The sequence below is a fragment of the Pezoporus wallicus genome, unplaced genomic scaffold, assembly GCF_028554395.1.
Source record: "Pezoporus wallicus isolate ANWC-B61680 ecotype Strahan unplaced genomic scaffold, APGP_CSIRO_Pwel_v1 scaffold_2617, whole genome shotgun sequence".
Classification (NCBI taxonomy): Eukaryota; Metazoa; Chordata; class Aves; order Psittaciformes; family Psittacidae; genus Pezoporus; species Pezoporus wallicus.
This window is the reverse complement of record NW_026637592.1, coordinates 1469159-1496049: the sequence shown is the minus strand read 5'-3', so window position 1 is coordinate 1496049 and position 26891 is coordinate 1469159. Positions and strand designations below refer to the sequence as shown.

Genomic DNA, 26891 nt, shown 5'->3' with positions numbered 1-26891 from the left:
TTTTCTGAACATATCTACGAAGTTATTTCTCTTTGTAAACTTATTAAGTAACAAACACCTTTTCTCTCCCCATCAAATGCTCAGCACTTAAGGATAGATGAATATTTTTTCTGAAGTTTCTTCACAACAGTAAGGTTTCCACCAAAACAAAACTCAGTACTTGGGTCACATTCAGTCATTACTGTCTCTTTGCATTTATTAGGCTTTTACTGTACTCTTTGCATTTATTAGGCCACCTTCCTGCCTAATGGAAGATCAGGCCAGTGCAGTGTAGTAGTTTTCAGTATAAAACCCACCCTGTCTTCTCTTTCATCTACGGCAGATGGAAACTTTTTCAGACTAATTTAAAGAAAAAAAGAAAAAAAAAAAAAAGAAAAAATAACTGCCTAAAGTTAAAACCTGAAAAGAAATCTCCACATTTCAAAGTATAAGCTTCAGTTTTGCCTGTTAGTGTTTGGATGGGGGAGAGAAGCATATTTTTACCTCCCCAGGAAAAATCACTTCAAACTTTCCTAATATGAAAAGCCTCTCAGTGTGTCTCTGTTAAGAGTTTTGAAGGTAAGCGTACAAGCTTCTCCATCTCCTCTCAGCTGCTAGTCATCTCTACAGAAGTAAGGAATGCAGGTTTGGAGAGTAGAACCTTACTGCAACTGCTTTCCTAAGCTGCAGCTATTGGTTACAGGAGCTTCTGCACTCTCACATAGAGGAACTGAAAGTATGAATTTGGGGGCATATTCATATTAGGATTCACACAGCCTAAATTCCATGTGTGATCCTGGACTGGGTATTTCCTCTTGGCTTTTCTCTACTCCTTGGCAACATTAGGCTTCCACAGGAATTCAGGATGTGAAATAGAATCCAGGTTGCACAAGGAAGTAGTACCACATAAGGCAAATGCTTAAAGGTGAGATGCAGAAAATAAGAGACAGTTAACAAAGGTGGTGTGGTACAGGAGATGGCTTCATTTCAGTGCTTCACTGCTTATAACACAGACACTGAGTTTATCGATAAGGGGAAGATATTTAAAGGCACTAATGGATGATGGATGCCTAATAGGTCCCCCTTTTCAATGTGGTAAAGTGTACATTTGCCATATGTGCTTTTAAAGGGTCTCTTTTTTAATTACAGCTCAACCCCCAGAGGAAACAAATACTTGAATTTCCATGAAAATCAATGAGTATTTCAAGCACTCAGTAACTGTCAGGATCAGAAAGTCAGTTAACAATATATTTGCAATTATGGTGTTGAGGAAACATATCCCTCCTCCAGTTACAGATTAATTAGTATGGGCTTAAACCTACTTTCCATGGTCTGAAGTGAAAGTCAGAGAAGCATTAATTTTTAGACAGAATTGATGCCTTCATAAAAGGTTTAAAGAACCCCATTTCAATAGACACAGTGCTTCAAAAACCACAGAGGATCTATGACTCTCTGGTATAGACTTCTGGTCAGGAATTCAGTTGTATAGTTATTAAATTAGGAAATCATTTTGGTGAATGAACAGGAAACATGTCAGAGACAATGAACTTTGTATCTCTGTTTAGGGTCAATAGCGTATTATGTTGAGGCAATAAGTCACCGACATCACTAGCATAAATGCTGAAATTAAAAGCCTCTCTAGGAGAGAGACATGTATAACACTGGAAAGCCAAAAGCTCTAACATTTTACTGTAAAACCACAACCCTTGCCAAAAAAACAGTTATACCTTTTTTTTTTTTTACCTCTAGCCTACAAAGAAGAAAATCTCGGGCTCCAAAATGAAGCAAAACCATGACAAATTAAAGATAAATGGAAATCTAAGCAAGATCTTAAATAAACCCGATTCAGGATGACTGAGATTTCTACTGACCCAAATCCCAGACTGCTGGCTCACATTGACCTTCCCCTTCAGTCAGAGTGAGAAACTGGCAGCTGAATAAAATGGATCCAAAGGGTAGGCAAGAGTGGCTCTTCTGTTGTACTGAATAAGGCAATACAATCTGATCCACTAGACATCTCTTTTGAATAAGGAAGATTCTCTGTTATCATTTAAGATTTAGAGGTAGAATATAAGGAATCAAGTCCTGCCCTTTTTTAAGTTATCCTCTTTTGTATTTTTGAAGAATTACAAAAGTTACTTGATGCAACTCCTCTCAATTAGTTTTGGCTATCAGTCAGAATACAATCAGACATGAATCTAGAACCAACAAAATAAGGTGTACATCTCAAATGATTATATTGCTTGGTCAGTTTTTAACCATGTTGCAGGTGAACACATCAGTAAAACTATCTGTGATGAAGTTTCAGTAATGATTTTAATAAGATTGGAAGCACAACTATTTACACTTCAAGATTCTTAAGAACAGTGTTATGGTATAGCAATAACAGATTAATGGAGATCTTGCAAAAGAAGATAAATGGCTCTACAAGAATACCAGAAAACTGGGAATATGGGAGAAATTAATTGAACCTATGCTTTTGATAAATATTAATTTTTTTCCAGAAGAAAAATGCACCCTAGTTTGAGCTGTCATTACGCTAACCTATATCCTATTTTTCATATTATTAGTAATACATAATGTGGTAGTTTATATTCAAAAACAAAACCAGAATGTATATACCTTGTGTATTTATCCAGAAATACACTAAGGTTACTATGGTTACGAAAAATCCATTACCTTTGAATACAGAATGAAAAAGTTTGACTTAAAGTGTGCACTATTTATTACAGCAATCATCAACAGCCTTCAGGAGGTTCTCTAACTGGATTCATTTTTCAGTGTCAAAACTGACCCACCACACCAGTATCTTATGGCCTGTGCAAGGCAAAGAAATTTGAACTATATGAATTTTTAACTATGTTTTATACTAACTCAAGGCGCAGAAATGGCTTTGAATTTTAAGGCCTTACATTAAAAAGAAAGTAGGGTCTCAGTACCCCTTTTCCCCCAACCCCAGCTGTCTGATATGAAACACTATTTTTACCTGTACCTACCACCATATACAATTCTGATGGGTCCAGAGTAGTGCTTATGCTATGATACTTCTAGCTCAATTTTTTTTTTTTTTATTTTGGTTTTTGGTGTTTTAAAAATGTTTGATTAAAAACACTCAGGCACTCCATTAAACTTCACCAATTACATTAAAATAGGAAGTCAGATTACTGTACTTTACTGCATTGCCAAATAACAGGCATTTAGCTTCTATGTAGTAGTTTAAGAGTACTGGTATAACTTGGTTATTGACACACTGCATAACTTAGAAGAAGAAAATGGATTATTAGCTTATGCTCTTAACAAATTAATTAAACATGGGCTATTCAGTGTCTCTAATTAAGAACATTTAAGGAAGACAGTAGGAAAACTGCTAAACGTGTACATAATATCTTGTCTTCAACACCTTACAGTTTACTTGTTTTGAGAGCTAGACGGTACAAGATCAGAAAGTTGTAAAACCACTAAAAAGATGACTCAGGTTCTGTGAAAGAGGACAATACAGCACAAGATTTAGCTACAGCATTGCAACATTAATTTCTGAGGGTCCCAACAGAGCGTTCTATGAAGGTTTCTTTAAAAAACAGAACCCACCAGGGTTCAAAGTGCATCCAACCCGTTTTAAAAGTATTTTACTTTTCCTCTGAAATAAGAAGGGGTCAGTCATCTAATTATTCATAGCAACTATGAGAAACCCATCTGACATTCTACCCACCAGAGAACTCACCTTTTACAACATATTTAGTTCCATTTCCTAAGTAAATTGGTACTCCGTTCATATATAAAGTATATTGTGTAATAATACCATTTGGTGTTTTGGGTGGACTCCAAGTCATCAGCAGGGACGTGGGAAAGGATATTGCTGTGGGTGATTGCACATCTTCAGGGGCTGGGGAAAAAAAAGTATAACATTGTATTATATGATATCATATTTCCACAAATAATAAATAATTTCAGTGAGCAGCTACTGCCAGAATAATTTTGGTAAAGCTGAAATTTCAGAAGATATTTTTGGTTTGCAACATGCCAGCATTTTGAGAACCCTCCTATTACATGTAATGTTTCCTAGCCAAACAAAAGCTTCTGTGAAAGACAAGGATATAGTCTTTTCCTTTTTAGGAGAATGATTATACTCATATAGCTTTACCTTTCCAGCTTGATAACACTGAGCAAGGGAAGGGGTACATAATTTTAGTAATGTCCATTTTTTAATACAAATTATTTCCTCTTCCTTCATGCTTTTATTCCTAAATACAAAGTGATCGTTCTTTATAACCACAAATGCAGGTGCCATGTTCTTATGCACTACCCCCTATTTCACACTTTTCATAATCAACGCACTTAGTAATGTTTGTTTAGCATCAATTTTATGCATATAATATACTGAACATTGGCCATGGGTAATAATTTAAAAGCTGAGTTCTCTCACCATTCCAATGAGTTATATGCTAGAAGCACAAGCAATCCCACTGAATATCACAAGGGGAGAAGAATTCAGGCCTTATTCTGGGAGGAATTTCTTGTAATTTACAAGCTCTGTGCTAGCAATTTAAAACAATAACTACCAGTGGCTGGCAATGTGAAAACAATATAAAGTAATGAATGTTTCAACAGGGAAACAGGGATAGCTGGAGGGTGTGATATGGTGTTTGTCTTCTGTATCATCAATTTATTGTTACGAAGAGCATGCAACAACAGCACCCAAAAATAGAAACTCCACACATTGACTTTTTGTTCAATTCTCCTGAGGGAAAAAACACATGTTCCCCATGGCTTTATTTGATCTTTGGCAGGGAAAAAAAATTAGAAAAATCTCTTCTTGCCTAAACCTTGCCAATGTGACAGCACATCTGAAGACAGTGGATGTTTTTCTCAAACACTTGCAAGAATTCCCACTGCATTGACTAAGCTGAGAAAAGAAGACATAAACAATTTCTTTTTAAGTTACTATAATACACCATACTGTATTTCATGTTTACATCATGGGAATCCATTATTAACTATTTGTCTGTCAGAGGCTACACCCTTTCATGGATAATGCCATTAGACAAACTCAGTTTATCTAGAACTTCCAAGAGGTGATAATTTAGTTTTCATTTGATTGGTGCTGCTGGCAGTTGCTAACATGTTCGCATCAAAATGCTGTCCTGGCAATGTTATTAGACTGCAGTCTTGAGGACTGTTCTCGTCAGGACAACATCTTGCATGACTACCTGCTTTGGCAGCAGTTCAACACTGCTTCATTATGGTTGTATTCCACATGACTTCATGCTAAGATTTGATATGTTTCATTGGTACTGCATTACTATCTAGTTTCCAGGAGAAGATAAACTGAAGAACTGTGGGAAGGAGGGAATTTTGGAAACTACTTTGCATTATGGAAAATCAACTACTATCCTATAAATACACATCAAATTCTTCATTATTCAACTGGTATAAGTTTGGAGTAACTGATGATTTTAACTAGATTAAACACTGCGTTAGGATGACAGAACTAGGAGATTTGAACTTCATGTTTAATTGAGAATAGAGTTAGATACGTCACAGATATTTTGGGTGCATTTGCTCCAGTAATTGATGCATGTTACTTCTCAGCCTAGTCTCTAAAGTCAGAACTGTAATGTATTTTCTCTTTCTTCCTGCTGTAGTTCTTAATGCAAGCATGGAAAACATTCATTTACACTTACAACCTTTAAGTTTGAGCAGAACAACATTTATAAGGGTTTAGGAAAAAAAATATGGAAAAACTGAAGAGTGATTAATAAACAATTCAATCGGCATTTGGAGGTTTCATCACACTGAAACAATTGTTGCCTATTTCTCGTGTTTAGCAGTTAAAAGAAACTATGGAAATCAAACATTTGATTCTCAATTTCATACTGTGCCATACAATCAATTCTTTTTAGTCAGACTGTCTCTAGATTTACTTCTGAGCCATAGTAAAATGCGGAAGCTTTCATTAATCTTTCAGATGCTTCATATTAATGACAAGGCTCCTGCATGAACAATGTAACAGCAATTAAAAAGCCCATTAATCTGCATTACAGCTATTAAAGATGCATGTCATTAAAGGGTATGGAGTTTGATTCATTTTTGCACCCCACCCCCCCCCCAAAAAAAAAAAAAAAAAAAAGGAGCAATTATGGTCTGGCAATGCACTTTGTCATCAGATTAGGTTGGGGTTTTCCAGCAAATGGCTTTGCAGCATTTAGCTCTTCTCCTGTTTTATTATTCATGACTGAAATGTGGAAGTCAAGACCTTTGAAATTACTTTACCTTCTTGTGGAGTGGAAATGTTCAATGCATGCAAGCTCTCAGTACAGCCACCCAAAGTGCAAGCAGTTAGGGTTACAGCATAGTTTTTGAATGGATGCAAACCTGTCAATATGCCTGCAACAGAAGAAAGCAAGGTGCTATGCACGTACTGTGAACAGGCTGATTATATAAATACAAAGACAGAAGTAAAAAAATTAAAGTTTTCTATTACACACAGAAGAGATAAAAGATTGTAAGTTTTCATTCCTATTATGCCACTACTTAAATTTTGCAAAATAAGTTAAAAGTAAATAGCATGTTATTCTATTTGTAATACTTAATGATGCAACTAATATCTTTAGTTATGCTCACTATAACAGATATCACTTCAAAACTGAGGTGCATATTTTAATTTAACAATGACTATAGACGATTTTTTCTTTTCCTAGTCTCTGTCTCACAAAGTTTTCCGTCTCCCAGAATAAAATATTTTTTAATGCTTTCTCTCCAGTGTTGCCCCCTTTTCATTCCTAAACTGAAGTCTCTTTTTTGTATAACACATACTACTTGTATTCCATTACTTCAGTGGCATCATATAAACCATATATTTGCTATATTACTACAGCAGCATAATTCAGGAGACACAATACCCAAGGGTTTACAAGAAAAATATTTTGTTTTTTTTGGCCTGCTTATGTTAGTGAAGATTCTCACACATCGAGCAGCTCTCTGTCGTAGCAAATGTAACAAATCACTACTTACTACTTCAGGAAGTTACACAAGATTTTGAACTGAAGTATACAGAGGGTCTACATGGGAAAAAAAACCTGTCATTTTCAGAAACATCAGCAATTTCCATTTCAAAGCAGGTCCAACATTAAAGTAATATGGAATTAAGATGCAGTAGTAACTAAAAGATGCCAAATCATGTCAAGTTTTTTTCAAACCATGTTTTAACCTTGCCTCCCACAGCTTTTAGTAAAATTAATGGAGTGTTTATTAATAAAAATAAAATTTATAGCAAACCATGTTATTTCAGAACTGTTCAACGCTGGAATTTCACAAAGCAAAACCAACGGTACCTCACAGAACCACAATTTTTAACCAAACAGCCCATAGTACAGTAAGACTGCAAACCCTGTCAGCATTAAGTGTACGCAAACAGGTAGAAGAATTTAGTCCCTTCTACTATTCTCCATTCAGTTACTACATAGAATTCAACATAAACTTGGGTTTCATTAAAAAAAGTCTTTCTCCCCACATAAAGGGTATCGGAGTCTACAGTAAATTCTTCAGCACAGAAATTTCATCAGCGAAAAAAACATCTTTATTGCCTAAGACTTAGTACAAAACACTTATTTCCAGATCATAGAGGGTTAAACACGCAAAAGTATAAGAGGTACTACTGAAATAACCTTCAGCAAATAAACACATGCAGAAACCAAATCCTGTGACATTTGCAAGTTCTCAGTCAAGAGGAGCACGGTATAGTGTAAGCAATATCTCTTTATTCACTCTACGGTGCTTTAGGAAGCAATTCAGTTTTATTTGTACATTTAGCACTTAAAATTGTAGCATCAGTCTCATGAAGCAGTGAATTAATGCTCCTTGCATTTCCTGATGGAAGATATTCCGTGGGGTCACCAACAGCTTCAGGCACTGAGAGTTGCAGTAGCACATATCCAGAAAGATACCCATAGCTGTGGAAGGTTTGGATTAGGCTGTTTGGTTTACTTCTGACAAAGTAGAAGGGCTTTATATAAAGCACCTGCTTTATAGGTTTGTGGAGGGCAGCAAGAATATGAAACAACAAAACCCCAACAAAGCAACAAATAAATCCTTTTTGTAACACAAGGTTTATGTTTAAAAAAATTATTCAAAGACAACAACTTAAAAAAATAATTTGCCATTTCCCAATTAATGTTTTTTTCCTTCACAGGTACTCTTGCACTATTTTCTTGCAATGAAGAAACAGATGTGCTGCATAGGTAGGCTATAAGAAAAGTGCACAGATTTTATTTACATACTTCAGCAAACTACTTTTTCCTCAGCTGCCAACCTATCTGTTTGGCCAGCATCCACTGTAATCTGTTCTCCTTCATTATGTTAATCTGTGGGCGGAAAGATTTCTGTCATCTTCAAATCGCTTGTACAGCAACGGTAAACACCTTGGTCTGTCTGTAATTGGACAGGTGTCTGCATTGGTGTCACCCAGCTTTTAATTCAATTAAAGAACTGGCTGCTCTCCTCTCATTACCCACTCATTTCCTCTGCACTTTTAGCCAGTCGCTGAAATTTACACTCGGTGCCTGACTGTCTTGGTGTACAAAGTCAGCAGTCCCATAGCAAAGATTGCCACTGATACACGTGAATTCATTTGCAGCACAGCAAAATAAATTTTGCAGTAAAAAACAGCCTATGATTCAATTAAGTTGGTTGACAGCTTTAAAAAACTTTACCTAACTCCTCAATTATAACACTCAGACTGGTATCTCTTGTCTATACCCAATAATTGCTGACCAGAGAAGAGTGCATCAGACTTTCTAAGGTGGGATGCTAGCAAAGGAAAATTTGGTCATAACCACACTTCCATGTGTTCTGTTAGAGTTAACAGGAGAGAGCTAGATAAATTGTCACTTTGATCAGGAGATAGAATTAGAGGCATCATCAATATTTAAGAAAACGGTCAGCCTCCCACATTTGGGATATGAGCCCCATTCATTCACCCTGACACTACAGAGAAGCTGAATTCATCTAGACTTAAAATTTACATCATAGACTGTGTTCCAAGCCTTAAAATCCACATGGGGAATCAGAGATGGTAAATCATTCTAACACACCACTCCTATCTGCCCACTCCAAGAACCTTTGGAAATAAATTAAAGTTCTAACACAGACATTTTGACACAGTGACCCCATGAAACTGAATAATGTCATTTGTTAAATATGAATGTAAAGTTAACAGTCTAAAACAGTGATCTGGAATCACACCTAGAACATTAAGCCCACTTTATATGCAAAACTAGTATTCAATTTTCTATACTTTTATTTAAATGATCTTTAATTATTTGCAGTACTTAAAGTTAGGTTTAGAGTTGTGTCAGGGAGAAAACGCTGGTTCATTCTTGTAGATAAAGGATAAAAATATCGACATGGACAGTAGAAAAGGGTCAACAATGAATTTACTATAAAATGGATATGTGGACAAGTCAGTTGTGTCTTTATATCCATTCCATTCATCATTCTAATGCATACAGTATATGAGAAGATGAAATATCCAGCTTCTTCCTTGCCCTTCTCCATAAAACAGATGTTTCTTTTGTTCAGTACATCTAGAAGGCAGGTCTCCTATATTTAGATAGCTCAGCCAGATTCTACAGTATTCTGGCAGATTTTTAATAGAAAAGTAGCACTTCTCACCAAGGAAGAAACAAGCTTTACCGCTAAGGTATGAGGGCTAAATATTCTGTTCACAAGAAATGAAAATTAGATTCAAATGCAATTACAGTATTTTAGCAATTTCCTCATCCAGTTAAAAGACTTTCATGAAAGCAGCTGCTTCACTGTTCCAATCTGTCATCCTGAGTTGTCAGAAAGTTCCTTCAAAACACCACCGAGTCGTCAGAGACAAAAAGACACACTTGCTTATGGTAACTTACAGAGCTTTCACTCTGCATAATGAATTGATTAAATAAATATAAATTGAGGTGAGCTTTTTAGAATACATTTACTGAAGGAACTATTCCATAAAAACAAAAATTAAGCCTACTCATCCACAGACACAACTCACACAAAAAAAAGCTATTTAAACTTACAGAGGTAACACAAGTACTAAAGTTCTTTTCCTCACTTCCACAGAAAAATGCACACACCCAAGAGAGTGGAAGTAGACAATTCTGAAAGCCAATATTCATCAAATCCAGGCAGTGCTTTATATACAGCCTGAAAACAGCTCTGCTACTGAATTTTAAGATTCCCAAAGTCAACCACACAGCTTACCCTCACAAATACCATTTGTTTCACAAGCTGAGTGTATGTCTTGCCAAAGGGACTTTTCCTTGCCAGAGTTTTTCATTGTTTCCTAACACTTCACTTCATCAGGACCTATTTTGAAATACACATACTGCAATTGAAATGATTTGCCTTAATTCTTGTTTAAGCTCTTTAAAATAATTCACCAAATCTCCCCTCCCCAAATCTAAAGACTATTTAACTAACTTGAATGCCAGAGGTCATACAGCATCTGTCCAACAAAGTCACTTGTGTGTCGAGATGCATCATTGCCACAATACACTTAATCACAGTCCACTGACCAGAAAAGGAAGTCCTCAACTGACTTTGTGTTTTTGACAGATTGTAGCAAAGACTGTTTAAGTACATCTTCTGCATATGCATTTCTGGACTGAAAGCCTGAGTACCTCAATCTGTCGCATACATCTGCATTTTTAAAGCATTTTCTATCTTAAATTTAGAATGAGTTGCAAAATTTTAAAGAATTATTGAATGGGAAGGCACCTGTTCCAACCCTTTGGCTATAAGAGAAAAGAAACAAAATACTTCCTTTAGTTACGGGATTTCTGTGGCATGAAAGAGCCTTTTTTTCTGCAAGGGAAAGTTTGACACCAAACCATCTAAGGCAAGCACCACTGGCCTTGAAGGCAGAGTTTGGGTTACAGTGTTTCAAAGGAACATCACACTCCCCTTAGCATGGGGCATCTCTCTGGCTGCTGTAATTTGAAGGAAAGCTTAGCCCAACAGTCCAGTTTTGCAGCAGGAGTTAATTAACCATAGAGAGTATAGGTTCTGCAATATCTAACACTATGTTACTCTTGATCCTTTCAGATAACTTTGCCATTGTTCCACAGGATGATTCATTTTAGGATTTTGCAGAGGGAGAAAGAAAGAAAGACTTTTTTGCAATTCTTTTGAGATTAATTTTAATCTATTAAAAAAATTAATAACCCCTCATAAACATTAAGAAGTTGATTTCCTTGTATTAATAAAAGTTTTGGTATGCAGCTAAGAGTTGATGTAATTTTGATAAAATGTTCAGGTTTATCTAGTCAGATAATTTACATTTCATAGTAATAAATTTATACAATAGCATTGGACTGTAAACATTCATTTAGGCCTAACCTCAATCAAGTTAGAAACTTAATACTGCAGAATATTAATATAATTTGGTTTAGAATGCATATATTGTAAAATACTCTGCTAGTCTGCTAAAGCCAACTAACTGAAAGGAAATAAGATCCTACATCTTGCCATTCTGATTTAGGGTTATTAGGAACTCAAGCACCACCTGACAACTCACAGAAACCTAATGGGCATAGACGGATCTATTGGCTGCCCTATGTTGCAATAACAGCTGAGGTGCAGCTTTTGGCATATTCCTTCAGCTCCTCCCACCAAGAGAGATGTGCATACCAATGGATGAGAGAGATGAAGAGACCAAATCTCCTCAAGACATACAAAGGGAGAAAACAGGTCAACAAGCATAGCAACCCTAATCATTACATGGGTCTCAGTACTTGACATGCTTTCACGTGGTAAGGCTGCATACAGCCTCCACGTCTCTCAAAAAGTGGCATGGCACTGTAAAACATATACTCTCTGGCTATGGGAAATACTTAGGTGTTTTCTGTCATTTATCTGTGCTTCTGACCAAAGGTTATTTCTACTAAATGATGACATAGAGAAATAACTTACCCGAAAATGACAACCATTCTTGTATTTAAGAGTGGTTCAAGCTGATGAAGCAACTCTTGAAAACCGTATTTTCAATACAAAGTTTCAGCTTTTATTACTCTAAACATTTTGTCAGATTTTAGTTGTGAGTAAATGTGTCGCTTCCCATGTCAGGGGTTGGAACTAGATGATCTTAAGGTCTTTTTCAACCCAAACATTCTATGATTCTATGCCAGACCTGTTTAGTATGCTGTGACTCTTTGTACCTACAAGAAAAGATTTAGAACAGTAGAAATTTGTCTCAAATTGAGTAAGGATTTGGGAGCCCTCCTAGTGCTCTGGCCCTACATATATTTACATTAGTTGGTTTGCAGTTATTTTCTACAAATTTATAAAAATCTTTTTAACTGCAGCATAGGAGTGTTTTGAGCATAAAATATTTGCACAAACCAAGAGCTTTCAAGTAGTTTCAGGTGTATGAAAGTAATATCCAAGTAATTCATTAGTAGTTTCATAGAATCATAGAATCAACTAGATTGGAAAAGACCTTTATGATCATCAAATCCAACCTTTACCCCAGGCCTACCAAGTCTACCACTAAACCATGTCACTATGGGCACATGGCAGGAAATGGCTTACAGGCCCCATGTAGAGCAAAGTACCCTGAAGAAAACAACATTTTCCAAGGGCCACCACAGACATCAGGTTCTCATTTTAGGCTCACCCTTCCCGGCCTTGCTTCCCTGGCTCAAGCAACCCATGGCCCGATGGCCCCACTGGTAAGCCTGGGACTGGCAGCCACTTGGCAGGATGCCTCATTTCCACTTCTGAGAGGCTCCCTAGCTAGACTAGAGCGCTTTCAAAGCTGAGACGCAGCCGAGCCGCTTTGATTAACCACATTAAATTAACTTTGCCTGAGATATTCATCTGCCAAACATAAAAGCCTAAAAGGTGAAAAGTAATTATAAACACGTGTCAAGGCAAGGAGGGAACAGCGGCTGTGGGCATTCAGAAGGGAAGATGCTGACAACAATTTTCTCATCATCGCTTGTGCAGCCACAACTTGGCTAATGCAGCAATGACACAGGCAGGACACACTGCAAAACCCATACAAAACTGAAAGAAAAATCCATAAGAGGAATACCAAATGTATGTGGATTCTTTTTCAGAATATCTTATTGAAATATAATTTACAGGTTCCACAAGTGTTCTTCACTGCTCATAATTAGGAATTGGTAAAATTTAGAGGCTGGTTGATCTCGTGAATTCTACAGTGAAATTCTTTCTGATTTATAAAGTGTTTTTCTCTTATGAGCTTGACAAGAGAAGCATCAGAGGATACTGATTAGTAGCACAAAATCCAGTTAGAGGCAAGACAGCTGTGATGTACCCCAGGGGTTGATACCAGGGCAAAAACTGTTCAACGTCTTCATTAATGACCTTGATGATGGGGGAAATGTGCACCCTCTGCAACTTTGTGGAAAATGCAAAAGGACCATTAAGATGATAAAGGGATTGGAGCATGTATTTTATGAGGAGAGGCTGAGAAAGCTGGCACTGATCAGCTCAGAAAAGAGAAGGCTCAGGGTGATCTATCAATCTGTACAAGTACCTGATGGGTGGGAACAAAGAAGATGCAGATAGACTCTTCTCAGTAGCTTCTACTGATAAAACAAGACTCAGTAGGCAGAAACTGAAATACATGAAATTCCACCAGAACACAATAAACACAATAAAATGAGCCATCCCACAGAGGAATATCTCTGTCTGTGGAGATACTCAAAACTCAACTGGACATGGTCCTGGGAAACCTGCTCCACCTGATCTTGCTTGAGCTAAGGAGATGGACTAGATGATCTCAAGAGGTCCCTTCTAACCCTACCAATCCCAGTGAGTTTCTGATATTCTGGATTCTAAAGGAAAGCAGAAGCAAAAGCTGCTCACAAACTGCACTGAAACAGTGTGTTCTAACGTTCCTTTCATTTGTTTAAATACTGATTCTTATTTCTATTCCAAATTCTGATGGCATGTGGAATGCAGTGGAATGCAGAGTAAAGCAGCCCAGCCTTTAGGAAAAAAATTATTTGATGTGATGACCCTGTACTTCTTTTATTGCTCTGCTGAATGTAACTGGTATATTCAAAGTCTATCAATGTTATTACATGTTTCTCTGAAGGCAAGACAGGCTAACACAGTATTCCTTGGATCCCAAAGATTTATATTCTTTGTACTCTCATCCCAGAATACAGATCCTGAACCCCATGAAATAGACTCCTGGCTCACCAGTATGATTTTAAGGATTTTTAAGGATTTACATTTGTTGAATATTCTTTTCTGGATGAAAGTGAAAGAAGACATTCTGAAGACTACAAGGGTCATATTTTGAAGGACTTTTGTTTCTGAGGAGTCAGAAATAGGCATTTGAGGCTGTGAGATTATGCTTATTTACAGACCCACTTTACCTTTAATATTTAGTTCAGGTTTTCTTCCTGACAAAGGCACAACAGGCTCTTCTGAATTTGACAAAAACAGGACAGCCGATGGTGCTTTCCCCTCTGCTGTTGCATTAGCAAGCCTGGCTGTTGGGGTTACTGCAGTATCTTCTCATGGAATTAAACAAAAGAATTTCTAAAGAAATTCCCTTCAAATTAGGGAGAAAAATAAGAAAAATTTACTTTCTCAACAAACCCAAAGCAAAGACAGATCTTTTGGTGGGGTTTTGTCTTTATATTGGCTTTTGATTTACAAGGAAAGATAATTCAGCAGCAAAAGACACACCTTTACCTGGCAGCCTCACATCTGTGGGCAACCATTTCTCTATGTCCAGAGGCTACCCCATGTGTGTAGGCTTCACTGAAATCAGTGGGATGAAGGCAAAATAATTTCAAAAGCAGTGATTTGATTTCTCACTTGTCCCAGCTCTAATCTCAATATGAGGACATAAATTACATATTTCTTACAATGCCAAAACTGGAAAATACATAACCAAACTGTTGGGCAGCAGTTATAAATAACAAAAGGAAGCACTGCTTCCACACACACAAAACTGAATTGTAAAACTTACTGACACAGCAAGTTGCAGAAGCCAAAAGCATAAATTTATTAAAAATAAAAGAAAGACAATTCTACCACAGACCATTAAGCATGATGGTCCAGATGCAACTTTCAGCTCAGAAGTTTCACAAACTCCCAGTTGAATTTGTATTAACAAGAAGACTCAGTCTATGCTTAGCATATTTCTTACATTTTCTTTCCAAGTGTCTACAATCTGACATTGCCGGAGAGGTCAGTGGTTAAATACAGCCATTCTTAAGTTCTTAGGGTAATTTTATTTTGCAGTATTCAACAGCTACCTGTCAGGGAATCTGACATTCTTCTGCATCCTGAAAGCTCCATGCAGATAACCTCTTACCTGTTGAGCCTAGTATAGACCTTTTCATAACCCTCACACACTATCTTGGCACAATACCACCAAAGTTAAACAAAAGGTTGGTTCTGACCATCATCTGTTAAAAAGCTACCTAATCTATATGCTTGGTCTTTAATTTCTACTAAGACAATTTGTATTGCTTTACAGAATAGACAAAGAGTATTCAAATCAACAAGTTCATCAAAGAAATCACAGTAAGAATAGAAAGTCTGTGCACTTTTCTTATTGTAGGCACATTACAGTCTACAGATTTCTAAATGAAGAAAACAGAGCACATGCATTTTGCTCGTGAAAGTTTATACATATATTATGACAGAAAACCAACACAAAACATATAAACTTACATAACAAAAACTGAGCACATATTACTTGGGCTTCAGGAAAGCAGCAATAATATCTTGCCTGAGGGTTAAGACACTTTCTAAGATTGTTCCATTGTCCAGCCAAACCAAAGCATCATCTTTGAGCATTATGTTGTTAGCAATTTTTAAATTGTCAAGAATGACACAATTAATTTAAGATAGCATATAAACAAATCTACTGGTCACAGTCTGTTCCAAAGAAAGAAAAATTTTGTACTATTGCCCACTCAGTCATCATATAACATAATACAGACTGTTGTCTGTAATGTGTTTCCTTCCCAGGCAAACTTGTAGCAGCCAGCAAATGCAGTCTGTTAATAGAGAGCAGAAAGCCAGATCCACCTTACGCTGACAGGAAGCGAGGTCACAAAATGCTCTCTACATATCAAAGAGTCCAGCATTTCTTCCTAAAAACATCTGCCAGCTAGGAGTAAGGAAAACTAGACCCCAGGAAACATCTTGTGTTCAACGGTTCCTATAGCTTACAACCCACAGCTCAACAGTGACCATAAACCCATTCTGTAATAACCCACCTCCCAGTGGTATTAACCAAAGCATAAATGCATGCTAGATCCAACTGAAATCAGTTAGGTTAACATGATCACAATCAGGCAAGTGCTTTCACGCATCAGGGCAAATAGTTTGGGACCCACGTTTAGAGTTAATTCAGGTGAACTGGTAATTTGTGAATTTATGTGTGTGAATTTACGTAACAAGAAGGAAGAAAAAAAATCAAAATAAACAGGAAAGCATTTCCCCCAATAGGTTAGGAAGGCATACCTCCAGTAAAATTGCTTTTTACTATTTCTGTTGTATCTTAACCTTTATTATTCTTTAAAGACAGTGCACTGCTATGTATGTGGATGCTGAGACAAACAGTACTCTTCCATATGTTACCTATACTGTGCATACACAAAACCATAGAAGTAATAATTTACAGCTCAACAAAAGGAGATATAAGCATCCTGTATTACTAGATGTGTCTAAAATATGGCAGTTAACATTTACCTGTGAGCATACTAGTGTCAGCAAGCTCAGCACTAGTGATGGGTACACTGGGACCATCTTCTTCGTATGCTTTCAAAATGTACTTCTCAATTACACCTATGACCCCAGCCGGTTTGTCCCAGGTGACCTCAATGCTGTAACCATTTATACTGTGAACTCTTGAGGGACTTGGCACATTTTGTGGAACTGCAGAAGGATAAAATAGAAAATACAGAAAAAAGGCAGTTCTAAGGAGACTATTGCCCCTATTCTTCACTTTTAATGGCTGCAGTAAATCAGACTCAACCATTAGCATAAATACAATTTATTAGAGTTGTAACTTTTCAGCATTGATTTAATATGACTGCACATCTTGAGTTTAAGCTATATTTCAAAACCATCAAAACTCCATCTACATAACGTTCCTACTTCTCTTGTTGCAATTTTCCAAAAACATTTAATGTATCAAACAAATTTAAGCATCACTCACAAAGAGAGGAGGTGAACTGTATGTAGCTAACAAGTTCAGGCATTATAATCATACAACTGAATGAAGCAAGACTACTGCAAGAGAGAAAGGTTTGAGTTACTTGTTGGCTATCTAAGCCACAGAATGCCACAACTAAGAATCATTTATACAGATGTGCATTCTCATTTACAAAAGTACTTAAAAAAATGTAAGATTTTCCATTTCTTTTCATACTCCCAATTGTGTCAGAGTAAAGCAGGAATTTGTATTTATTAAAAAGAAAAAGAGAAAAGAAGAAAAATGAAGATACTTAAAAGAACTGGAAAGCCAAGCTCATAGAATCATAGAACAGTTAGGGTTGGAAAGGACCTTAAGATCATCTAGTTCCAACCCCCTGCCATATGTGCATACAGTTGCCAATAAAAAAAGCCCCAAACAAGCAAAAAAGTCATCTAACTTCCAATAACCTTTAACTATTTATTAGATATTACTAAACCAAGTAAAGGCCTGGCCAGTAACAACTTCATCACAGATGATGCACAAGGGGTGCAGAGGAAAGGCCCAAGGAACCCTACAGGTGATGGGTTTGCTGTAAATGCATGTGGTCTCCCTAGCCCTGCTGCTGATCATTTGCTTTTCTCAATAACCTCTTTTTTTTAGTACTTTTATTGTTTAGCTTCATTAAATATGAATACAGTCTTGTTTCTTATAAGGGTAACAGAATGGAAAGTACAAAAATACCTGTAAATTGCTATTTTTGTGTAAAGTAAGGATGTGACACTCCAGGAATGCTTCAGTAGTATATTGATTTTATTAGTTCCAAAGTGCATCACAGAGCAAAGTAAGGTACTGTATAGCAGATGGTCTTCTCATAAGGGACATAACAAAACCAACTCAAAAATAATTAAATAGCGTAATTATTCTCCAACCTCAGGGAACATGGACTGCTCAGTGCTGTGGTCAGCTTGCAAACATAGATTTATGGTAAACCTTACAGTTGTCAAATAGTTGATATGAAAATACGCATGACTTTTTTCTCTCTTCTGGATGCTACACAAAATAATGGCAGTAAGTTGCATAAGAATGCATTTGCAAGTCCAATATTTATGCAGGTATTGTACCATTTTTCAAGATCATCCATTGAATATCCTGCATCATAAGAATTCTCTGCATTGATGGAATGAAATTAGGCTTCACTTTACAGGAAAGGGAAAGTTGGTTAAATAAAATATGCAGAACTGTAAATCTGCTAAAACTTGTTGGCTCAACAAGGTTTACAAAAACACTGAACAGAAGAGGAAAGGTCTTTGAAATTTTCTTCATAAAATATATTTAAGGCTCAGCAGGTATCATGTTCTTATTCTGAAACTTTGTCCAGAAGTCACATGCTGCTTTTGTAGTACATGTTGCCACATTTTCACACACAATCTATGGAACAGATTGCGTTAAAAGAATCCTCATTCATAAGCACTGAGCAGCACACCTATGTGCAGGTAATGTAATGAAAAGCTTTCACAAGATCCTCTTCTCCCTAGCAACTATATGGCCTCTTATCTTCCACAGCTTGTGCCTGCTACTGCAGTATCTCTCTTCTCTACATTTGATTTTGTATCGCTAATTATACATAGGAAAACACAGATTTACTTACTCCTGCAGACTCGTGTACCATAAGGTTGTATGTGCACATGTGAACAGACAGACATATGTGCATGGCTGTTCTCAGTTAATGTAGTTCAATCCTTTCATATTCTTTGCTCTCACATAATTATATAATCTAACATATACTTGGAAAAGACCTTGAATTCTGTGTGGAAAATACTTGCCTGAACATTTTATAGCTGAAGATAGTAATCTGGTGCCTATTAAAGCATTAAGCAGTTTTGCTCCTTCAGAAACACTATGCAACTTACCCAAAATTGTTGTGGTGGAATTTTCTCTAACATGATACTAGATAACTAATGAAAAATGGGAATAAGTAAGCCTTAAAATTATATTTACCTGATTCCCTTGTACGAACACGGGTCCATGCACTAGGTAATGTTCCTCCTTCATTTGAGGCAACCACCCTATAAAGGTATTCTTCAAAAAAATATAGAGAAGTATAGAGGAGAATAAAGAAAAAAAGGAAAAAGAAAAAGACAAAAAAACATTGGACATGGTAATATATTAATACAGAATGAAATAAAAATGATGTATTTTATTCAAGGAACCAATGTGTTACCTGTAAATGGCTTTAGACCACTCTCATAAATACTCTGCTCTTTCCCTTGGTATACTAGGATGGAGTCATTTCCCCTGCAGTTAACAGCACTGTCAGTTGATAGGCATCCATCCAGATTGACTCTGACAGCACTGCTGGACACAGATGCCAAGTTAACGACAGCACCTCGTGTAAATTTAACATCCTTCATGCAACCACCGAAACCTAGCAAACAGTAAGAGATTAGTAACACATAAAGAGCTTCCATCATTAATTAGGAATCACTTTTGTTCCTTTAAATTCTGTATTTTCAACATTAAAGACTGTAATGTGAATATGTTGACTTCCAAGATGAAATTCTGTCCCCACTTTCACAATACTAAGCTGGTAAAAATCCCTGGTATTCTAGTGTTGTGTTCCTACCTTACAGAACTATACTTCCATTACTATCATTGCCACCCCACAAGAAAATAGTTTTCTCCTTTCTGTCACTTCCCTTTTCAAAATTATTACCTTAAAAGTGATTCTGAATTTGAAAATCAGCTTTCTGCTGCTTGCTAATATTTTGCTAATGTACATGCTTCCACAAACTGAGAAGAATATCTAGATTGAATACGTCATTAACTTCAGGACATCGCAGAAGATCTTCCGCATGGGGATATAACTGGTATGCTGTTTAAAAATATACTCCTGAAACATAACCTCAAACTATTCATTTTCAAGAAAAAGTAACTTCATTTTATATTTCTTTCTATATATAAATACAGTATATATTCTTCTCTGTGAGTGTAGCATTCCCATCAACATTGATGGCTTGGCCTCACGAGTGAAGATTTGGGAAGGGCTTTTACCCATGTTTACTACAAGCACGATGACCAAGGACATGTGGGATTAAACACATGTTAAATTAGTTATTTGTAGTAAAAACACCACCATAAAAAACAGCGTGCAGTTGTTAAAATGTCTATATAGCTCTATGACTTAATTTACAAAAGAATTAATAAATTGATACAAAATAGTTCGCAAATCTGAGTACAGTGCTTGGTGTTCAGCATAAAAAAAAGTGAACAGTAACCAAATTGAAGATTTCAACTCATGGAAGAATTAACTTTGCAAATTACAAATCAGCCTCTCACAGATCAGTGCTCATTTCTTCCTTTGTGAAAGCACCATATTAATCTTCTGTATTTTTTACTACCTTTACTACTACAAGATGGCAGATCAGAGTAGTATTTTTACTTCTCCTGATCTGACAATATCCATACACAGTTCATGTAAAAAGGGCATTGAAGGTGGACACCCATTTTCAATCATCCTCTCTCTCCATAACACTAGGGATTTACACAAACTGCGCCTTAAAATGAATATATCCTAATTTAAACTCAACTCCTACTCGACAGCAATCTGCTCAGCTTCTTAGGCAGTCTGTAGCAGAACTAATCCCAATATGTACAGGCAACTTAATCATTTGACAAAATGAGCAGTTGTCTAATCTACTATGAGATGCGTGGTGTACAATCTATTTTAATACATTAATTTTACTATCTATCTTTTTAGCTGCGTTTATCACTATTTGAAGATTTCTGACTGATGCCAGCCAAGTGATGGGGTGGTAGGAGAAGGATATTTATCCCTTATTTGCTGTGAGCAAAACAATATTCCTTTATTCAAAATTAACTACCAAGCAACCATTGAGAAAACCTTTTATAATTATTTATTAAGCTGGAAAGGTCTCTATATTCTGTTAGCATACAATTACATCATTGTAGTCCTAAATAAAAGTATGTTCCAAAGATGTAATGCCTGATCTTGCTCATCTAAATCTGTATTTAGGAACAAACAGGAATGTTTTTATCTTCAGATGCTCTGCTATAAATTTGCATCCACCATCTTATTTGTTGCGTGCTTAGGAGGCTTGGTGAAAAAAAAGTAATGTTTATTGATGTGCCTAAATATGCACTTCAGGCATTCACTTTAGATGTTATTTTGCCCTAGATTCTTTGTTCACAGATCTCTTTGCTGCAGGAGTTGTGAACGTATCCATTCACGAGGCTACACCATCTGCTACAGGGCAACACTGACAGGGTGTGACTGGCTAGCTCTTTTGGGCCATAAATATTATGCACACAGAACCTGGAGGCAAATTATGATATATGTGATACCTGCAGCTGAAGAAATACTTAAAACACCTTTTTTTTGAGCTGTCTGTGAAGGCCAGTGCAGGATTTGATTCAAACTATTCTATGGAATAGCTGGGAAAACACATGGTTTCAATGCAGCCCTGCAGAGCTTACTTGAATGCATGCATTCAATATGAGTTCATGCATTCAAAGCCACTTACTAGATTCCCCACTAATCTCTCTCTGACTGCTACTTATTTGCCCAAAATATCTGAAAAAAATGCCATAACTGATGAATAGTTTCATAAGTAATGAAAAAACAAACCCAAACTTTAAACAGATAGTGTAACAGACGTTTTTTTACAACGTTTAATACAGTATCCTTTTTGGAGGCCATTAGTGTCAGGCTGTAATTAATACTTCTCTCTTTTCCCTAGAAATCTGACCTGTTGCAGAACAGAAGGATCACAGTGATGGCTAAAAACATGACTGTTTCCTGTCCTCCTGATAACAAGGAAAACACCAACGTAGCCAAAATCCAAATTCCAGGGTTTATACTCACTTGATTTAATTTTTTTTTAGACCAGAATCAGTATTACCTAAAAAGCACTAATAAGCTATCATGTATTGTTCCATGTCACTGCATCCAGCCTCATTAGAGTGATTTAAGCTGTTTACTGTTTTCCATTGGTTTTCTATTTCAGATCTATGAGTGGCACAAGTTGATCAAATGAAACAAGTTTATCTGGACTAGTTTTCTCCGATGAAGACTTGAGACCTTCTTTCTGGTTGGGCATCTCAGATTACCATTTGCTACTCATCAGTTCCTCTCCTGAGTTAGATTGCTTCAGAGATCACTGGGTTGGAAGATCTTTTATAGCATTACAAAAGAATCAGGACTAAGTGAAGCTAGATGGGTAGAAATAATTGGTAGATAAAGCAGCAGTGGGTGGGAGGAAATATCCATGTCACACATTCATGAATTTACACTGTAACCTGCAGAATGTCTACCTTGCGCGTGACAGCAGGCTTTGAGAAACACACATTCTTCTTAGAATCTTACCTTGTTCTAATGCCAGTTCCTTATAAAAATTCTGAATCTCAGGTGGGATTCCTCCTACATAGACAGGTGAGTTTACATTCAGCTCCTGAACATGGGGTTCAAGCATCTGCTCTCTCAGTTCATTCACACTTGCTGAAACTACAGAGCCCTCCTTGCTCACAGTGACTTTGTTCCATTTCCCATCACAGTAAGACAGTCCTAACCAGAGATCCACTTGTGTAAAGACAATGCCAGTTTTTAAAAAGATGTTTAACATTCCACTTTTCAGTTCGATCTGTGCATTTTAAAACAGAAAAAAGATTTTTAAGGAGACATCACATACACAGCAACAACAGATAGAGCTATTTAAAAAGAAAGAAAGGCAGTCAATAAACAAAATCAATGAACAACAATTTTTTAAGCTCTGGATAGCATAAATCACCATAAAATTGTTTACACAAAAGATGCTTAATATCGTGTATCGATTAATTCAGAAAGTAGGAATATATGTTCTTTCTCAAGTATGGCACTAAGTAAAAAGAAAAGACAATCAACCAGGATTGCTTTGCTTTTTAGAGAATGAGAAAACAGTATTTTATCTGTCAATTTATTTTTTAGAAGAATGCAACAAGATAATAAGGAGATGAAATGTCAGACCTGATTAAGGTCTTTTTAATTGGCTGGTAAACTCAATTTCAAAAGTTTCCAGAATACACTGATTCTTACATCCATACATCCTTCTTCTTCTAAATCTGGTAAGAAAATAATTGCTTTTGTGTGCGCTCTTTGAGATTAATGTTCTAATTCTCTAATAGAAATACATTTTACTTAAATTTTTCACTGCAGAAGTCTCCAAAGCTTTACTGCAAGACTCTTTATCCTGACTGAATGGAATACAAGTAGGCTGAGACTGTAAATTGGCATGTATAGAGGACTGTATACTTAAGTGATGAACTGGGTTTTGAAAAATACAGATACATTCACAGAAAAAAGCATTACTGTTCCCATGCCAAAATCTTATTATAAAATTACAGATTTAATATAAATGCTTATCACCAGTATTGACAAACTGACATAGTTAGGTTACTATTAATATTAATATTGCAATATTTCTTTAACAGAGACCCCATCTAAAGAATGACCTCAGTACTTGAGGTGCCAGTGGCAATACAGGTCCTACTTCAGAGGGCGCACTGGCTGATAGCTCACAAGACAGAGGGATTTTGTTTATTTGTTTCTTTTGGACCACAACATTTCCTATTTCCATGAGTTCAGAGCTCTTCATAGCCAAGGACTATATAATACAAGTGAAGGGACCGATATGGCATCAGTGCTGATGAGTATAGCTTGACAAAGCAGTCCATTGGACTGTTTTTCTTCCCTGATGAGAATTAATACGAAGCACACTGTGCTGGTGTGAAGGAAGCATTTCAGCAGCGTGACTACAGTAATATGCCAGCAAGTCTGCCAGACCTGGAAGCTGGAGAGAGGGCAGGGTGTTTAACAGAGGGTCACTACTCAGCACATCCTTCTTGCAATTTACTCATCTTGGCATAGTCTTAAAGCAGGCAGTGAATGATGCTCGTGCTTTTTGTGTTGACATGGACTGACATTTAGAATGGCCAAGTGCAGCTAAAGATAGTGGACCAATGTTTTAACTGCTCTGCATGGTGAAGTTAAAAAGAAAAAAACAAAATCCTGCATAGATCTAGGATTCTTCCTGGTATTGAGCATACTTCAGAAAAACAACAGATAAATTGTTTGCCTTGGATAACATTTTTAATCTTGGAAAATATATTATTATTTTAAATAAAAAATGTGTGAAGATTATCTTATTCTGCCAGACACAGAATCATAGAATAGTTAGGGTTGGAAAGGACCTTAAGATCATCAAGTTCCAACCCCCCTGCCATGAGGCAGGGACACCTCATACTAAACCATATCACCCAAGGCCTTGTTCAACCTGGTCTTGAACACTGCCAGGAATGGAGCATTCACAACCTCCCTGGGCAGCCCATTCCAGTGCCTCAGCACCCTCACAGGAAAGAATTTCCTCCTTATATCCAATTTAAACTTCCCCTGCTTAAGTTTTAACCCATTACCCCTTGTCCTATCACTACAGTCCCTAATGAAGAGTCCCTCCCCAACATCCCTATAGTCCCCCTTCAGATGCTGGAAGGCTGCTATGAGGTCTCCACACAACCTTCTCTTCTCCAGGCTGAACAGCCCCAACTTTCTCAGCCTATCTTCATATGGGAGGTGCTCCAAGACCCTCATCATCCTCCTAGCCCTCCTCTGGACTTGTTCCAACAGTTCCATGGCCTTTTTATGTTGAGGACACCAGAACTGCACACAATACTCCAGGTGAGGTCTCACAAGAGCAGAGTAGAGGGGCAGGATCACCTCCTTCGACCTGCTGGTCACACTCCTTTAGATGCAGCCCAGGATACGGTTGGCTTTCTGGGCTGCAAGCGCACACTGCAGCCGGCTCATTTTCTCATCGACCAGCACCCCCAAGTCCTTCTCCGCAGGGCTGCTCTGAATCTCTTCTCTGCCCAACCTGTAGATGTGCCTGGGATTGCTCCAACCCAGCTGTAGGACCTTGCACTTGGCATGGTTAAACCTCATAAGGCTGGCATCAGCCCACTTCACAAGTGTGTCAAGGTCCCTCTGGATGTCATTCTTTCCCTCCAGCGTATCAACCAAACCACACAGCTTGGTGTCATCAGCAAACTTGCTGAGGGCGCACTCAATCCCACTGTCCATGTCAGAGACAAAGACGTTAAACAAGACCAGTCCCAGCACCGATCCCTGAGGGACACCACTCATTACTGGTCTCCAGCTGGACATTGAGCCATTGACCACAACTTTTTGTGTCGGCCATCCAGCCAGTTCTTTATCCACCGAGTGGTCCATCCATCAAATTGATGTCTCTCCAATTTAGAGACAAGGATGTTGTGTGGGACAGTGCTGAACGCTTTGCACAAGTCCAGGTAGATGACATCAACTGCTCTGCCCTTGCCCATCAGTTCTGTAGCCCCATCATAGAAGGCCACCAAATTGGTCAGGCAGGATTTCCCCTTAGTGAAGCCATGCTGGCTGTCACCAAGCACCTTGATTTTCATGTGCCTTAGCATGCCTTTCAGGAGAATCTGCTCCAAGATTTTGCCAGGCACAGGGGTAAAACTGACTGGTCTGTAATTCCCCGGCTCATCCATTTTCCCCTTCTTGAAAATGGGGGTTATATTTCCCTTCTGAGTTAACCATCTCTCAACAGAACAAGAGAGGTCTATCGCAGCTCTAAACCTGCGCAGGCTCTCAGTTTAATGCTTAAAAGCATATTTGCTTTTCAGAATTTGGGGTACAAATATTAAACACTGCTGCAAAATTTTATTAATACTGATATCTATGCACTCAATTCATATTTTCATATACCTAAGCATGTAAGGTTGGAATTAGGAAAGCCAAAGCTTAGCCTGAATCTGGAAGACATGAGGGGCAAGAACAGCTTCTAGAGGCCCACTGGAAGCTTGTGGCATCATTCTGAGATTGACATAGAGATTGATTCTGATTAAAGATTTTATTAATTACCTGGGCATTAGGATAGGGTGCATTCTCAGCATGTTTGATGTCGATAACAAAGGGGCTGCCACTGGTATTCTAGACATAGAAAGCAGCTTTGAAGAAAAAGGACTGAGAGTCAAGACAGATTACAAATTGAAGACTGGTCAGCAATGCACCCTTGAAATGACAAAGGCAAGATGTTGTGTACTGGTACTAGCCAAGTTCAGACGTGCTAGCCACAGGTCAGTGGCCTGAACACAAACCCCCCAATAGCCTCCTTCGAATCAGTTACGATAATGGACAGGAAATGGGAATTTCTTCCTGACACCAGAAAGAAATCACTGGTGACTAACAGGAATATCACCTTCACAAGTCTCACATGAGTATGCCACACCTTTGCTAATAAAAAGATTTCCACTTTGAGTTCCCAAAACACTTATTTCACACCCCTCCTTATTTCCACCACAGGCAACACTTTGACCTTGGGCACTAGTCAAGCTGCTTCCTACAGCTATTCTAAAGTGTAATTCCTTTGAAAAGGTTCCTGCAGGACTCTTTTCTTACTGTGTAGCTTTGCAGAAGTTACCATGTCTTGGGACCTGCTGCCACTGTCACATGAGATTAGCAGTGCTTAGGCTTTCATTGCTGTTGAAGTGGTCAGCATCAAAATCAGTAATGTAAACTCTATCAGCAGTCACATTACCCTCTTTCAATGACATAAGGTCATGAGGAAACACATGTCAGAGTGAGAGCTAGTGATTCCAACTAGCTTATCTGGTCACAGCTTGCTTATAATTATTG

At 37.4% G+C, this 26891-nt stretch overlaps 1 protein-coding gene across 4 annotated transcripts in view; it reads right to left on the bottom strand.

The window, feature by feature from the left end:
- Positions 1-26891, bottom strand: part of USH2A (usherin) — a 372328-nt gene that overhangs the window by 204335 nt on the left and 141102 nt on the right. For all 4 annotated transcript variants that reach the window (XR_008971850.1, XM_057406464.1, XM_057406465.1 and 1 more), the window contains exons 27-32: positions 22548-22821; positions 19386-19589; positions 19163-19243; positions 16717-16902; positions 6250-6363; positions 3701-3862 (exon numbers count right to left, since the gene is read on the bottom strand). Coding sequence is in view for 3 of the 4 variants with exons in the window: in XM_057406464.1 (XP_057262447.1) it covers positions 3701-3862; positions 6250-6363; positions 16717-16902; positions 19163-19243; positions 19386-19589; positions 22548-22821 (1021 nt within the window). In the remaining variant the exon portion in view is untranslated. The remainder of the gene's footprint in view (positions 1-3700; positions 3863-6249; positions 6364-16716; positions 16903-19162; positions 19244-19385; positions 19590-22547; positions 22822-26891) is intronic.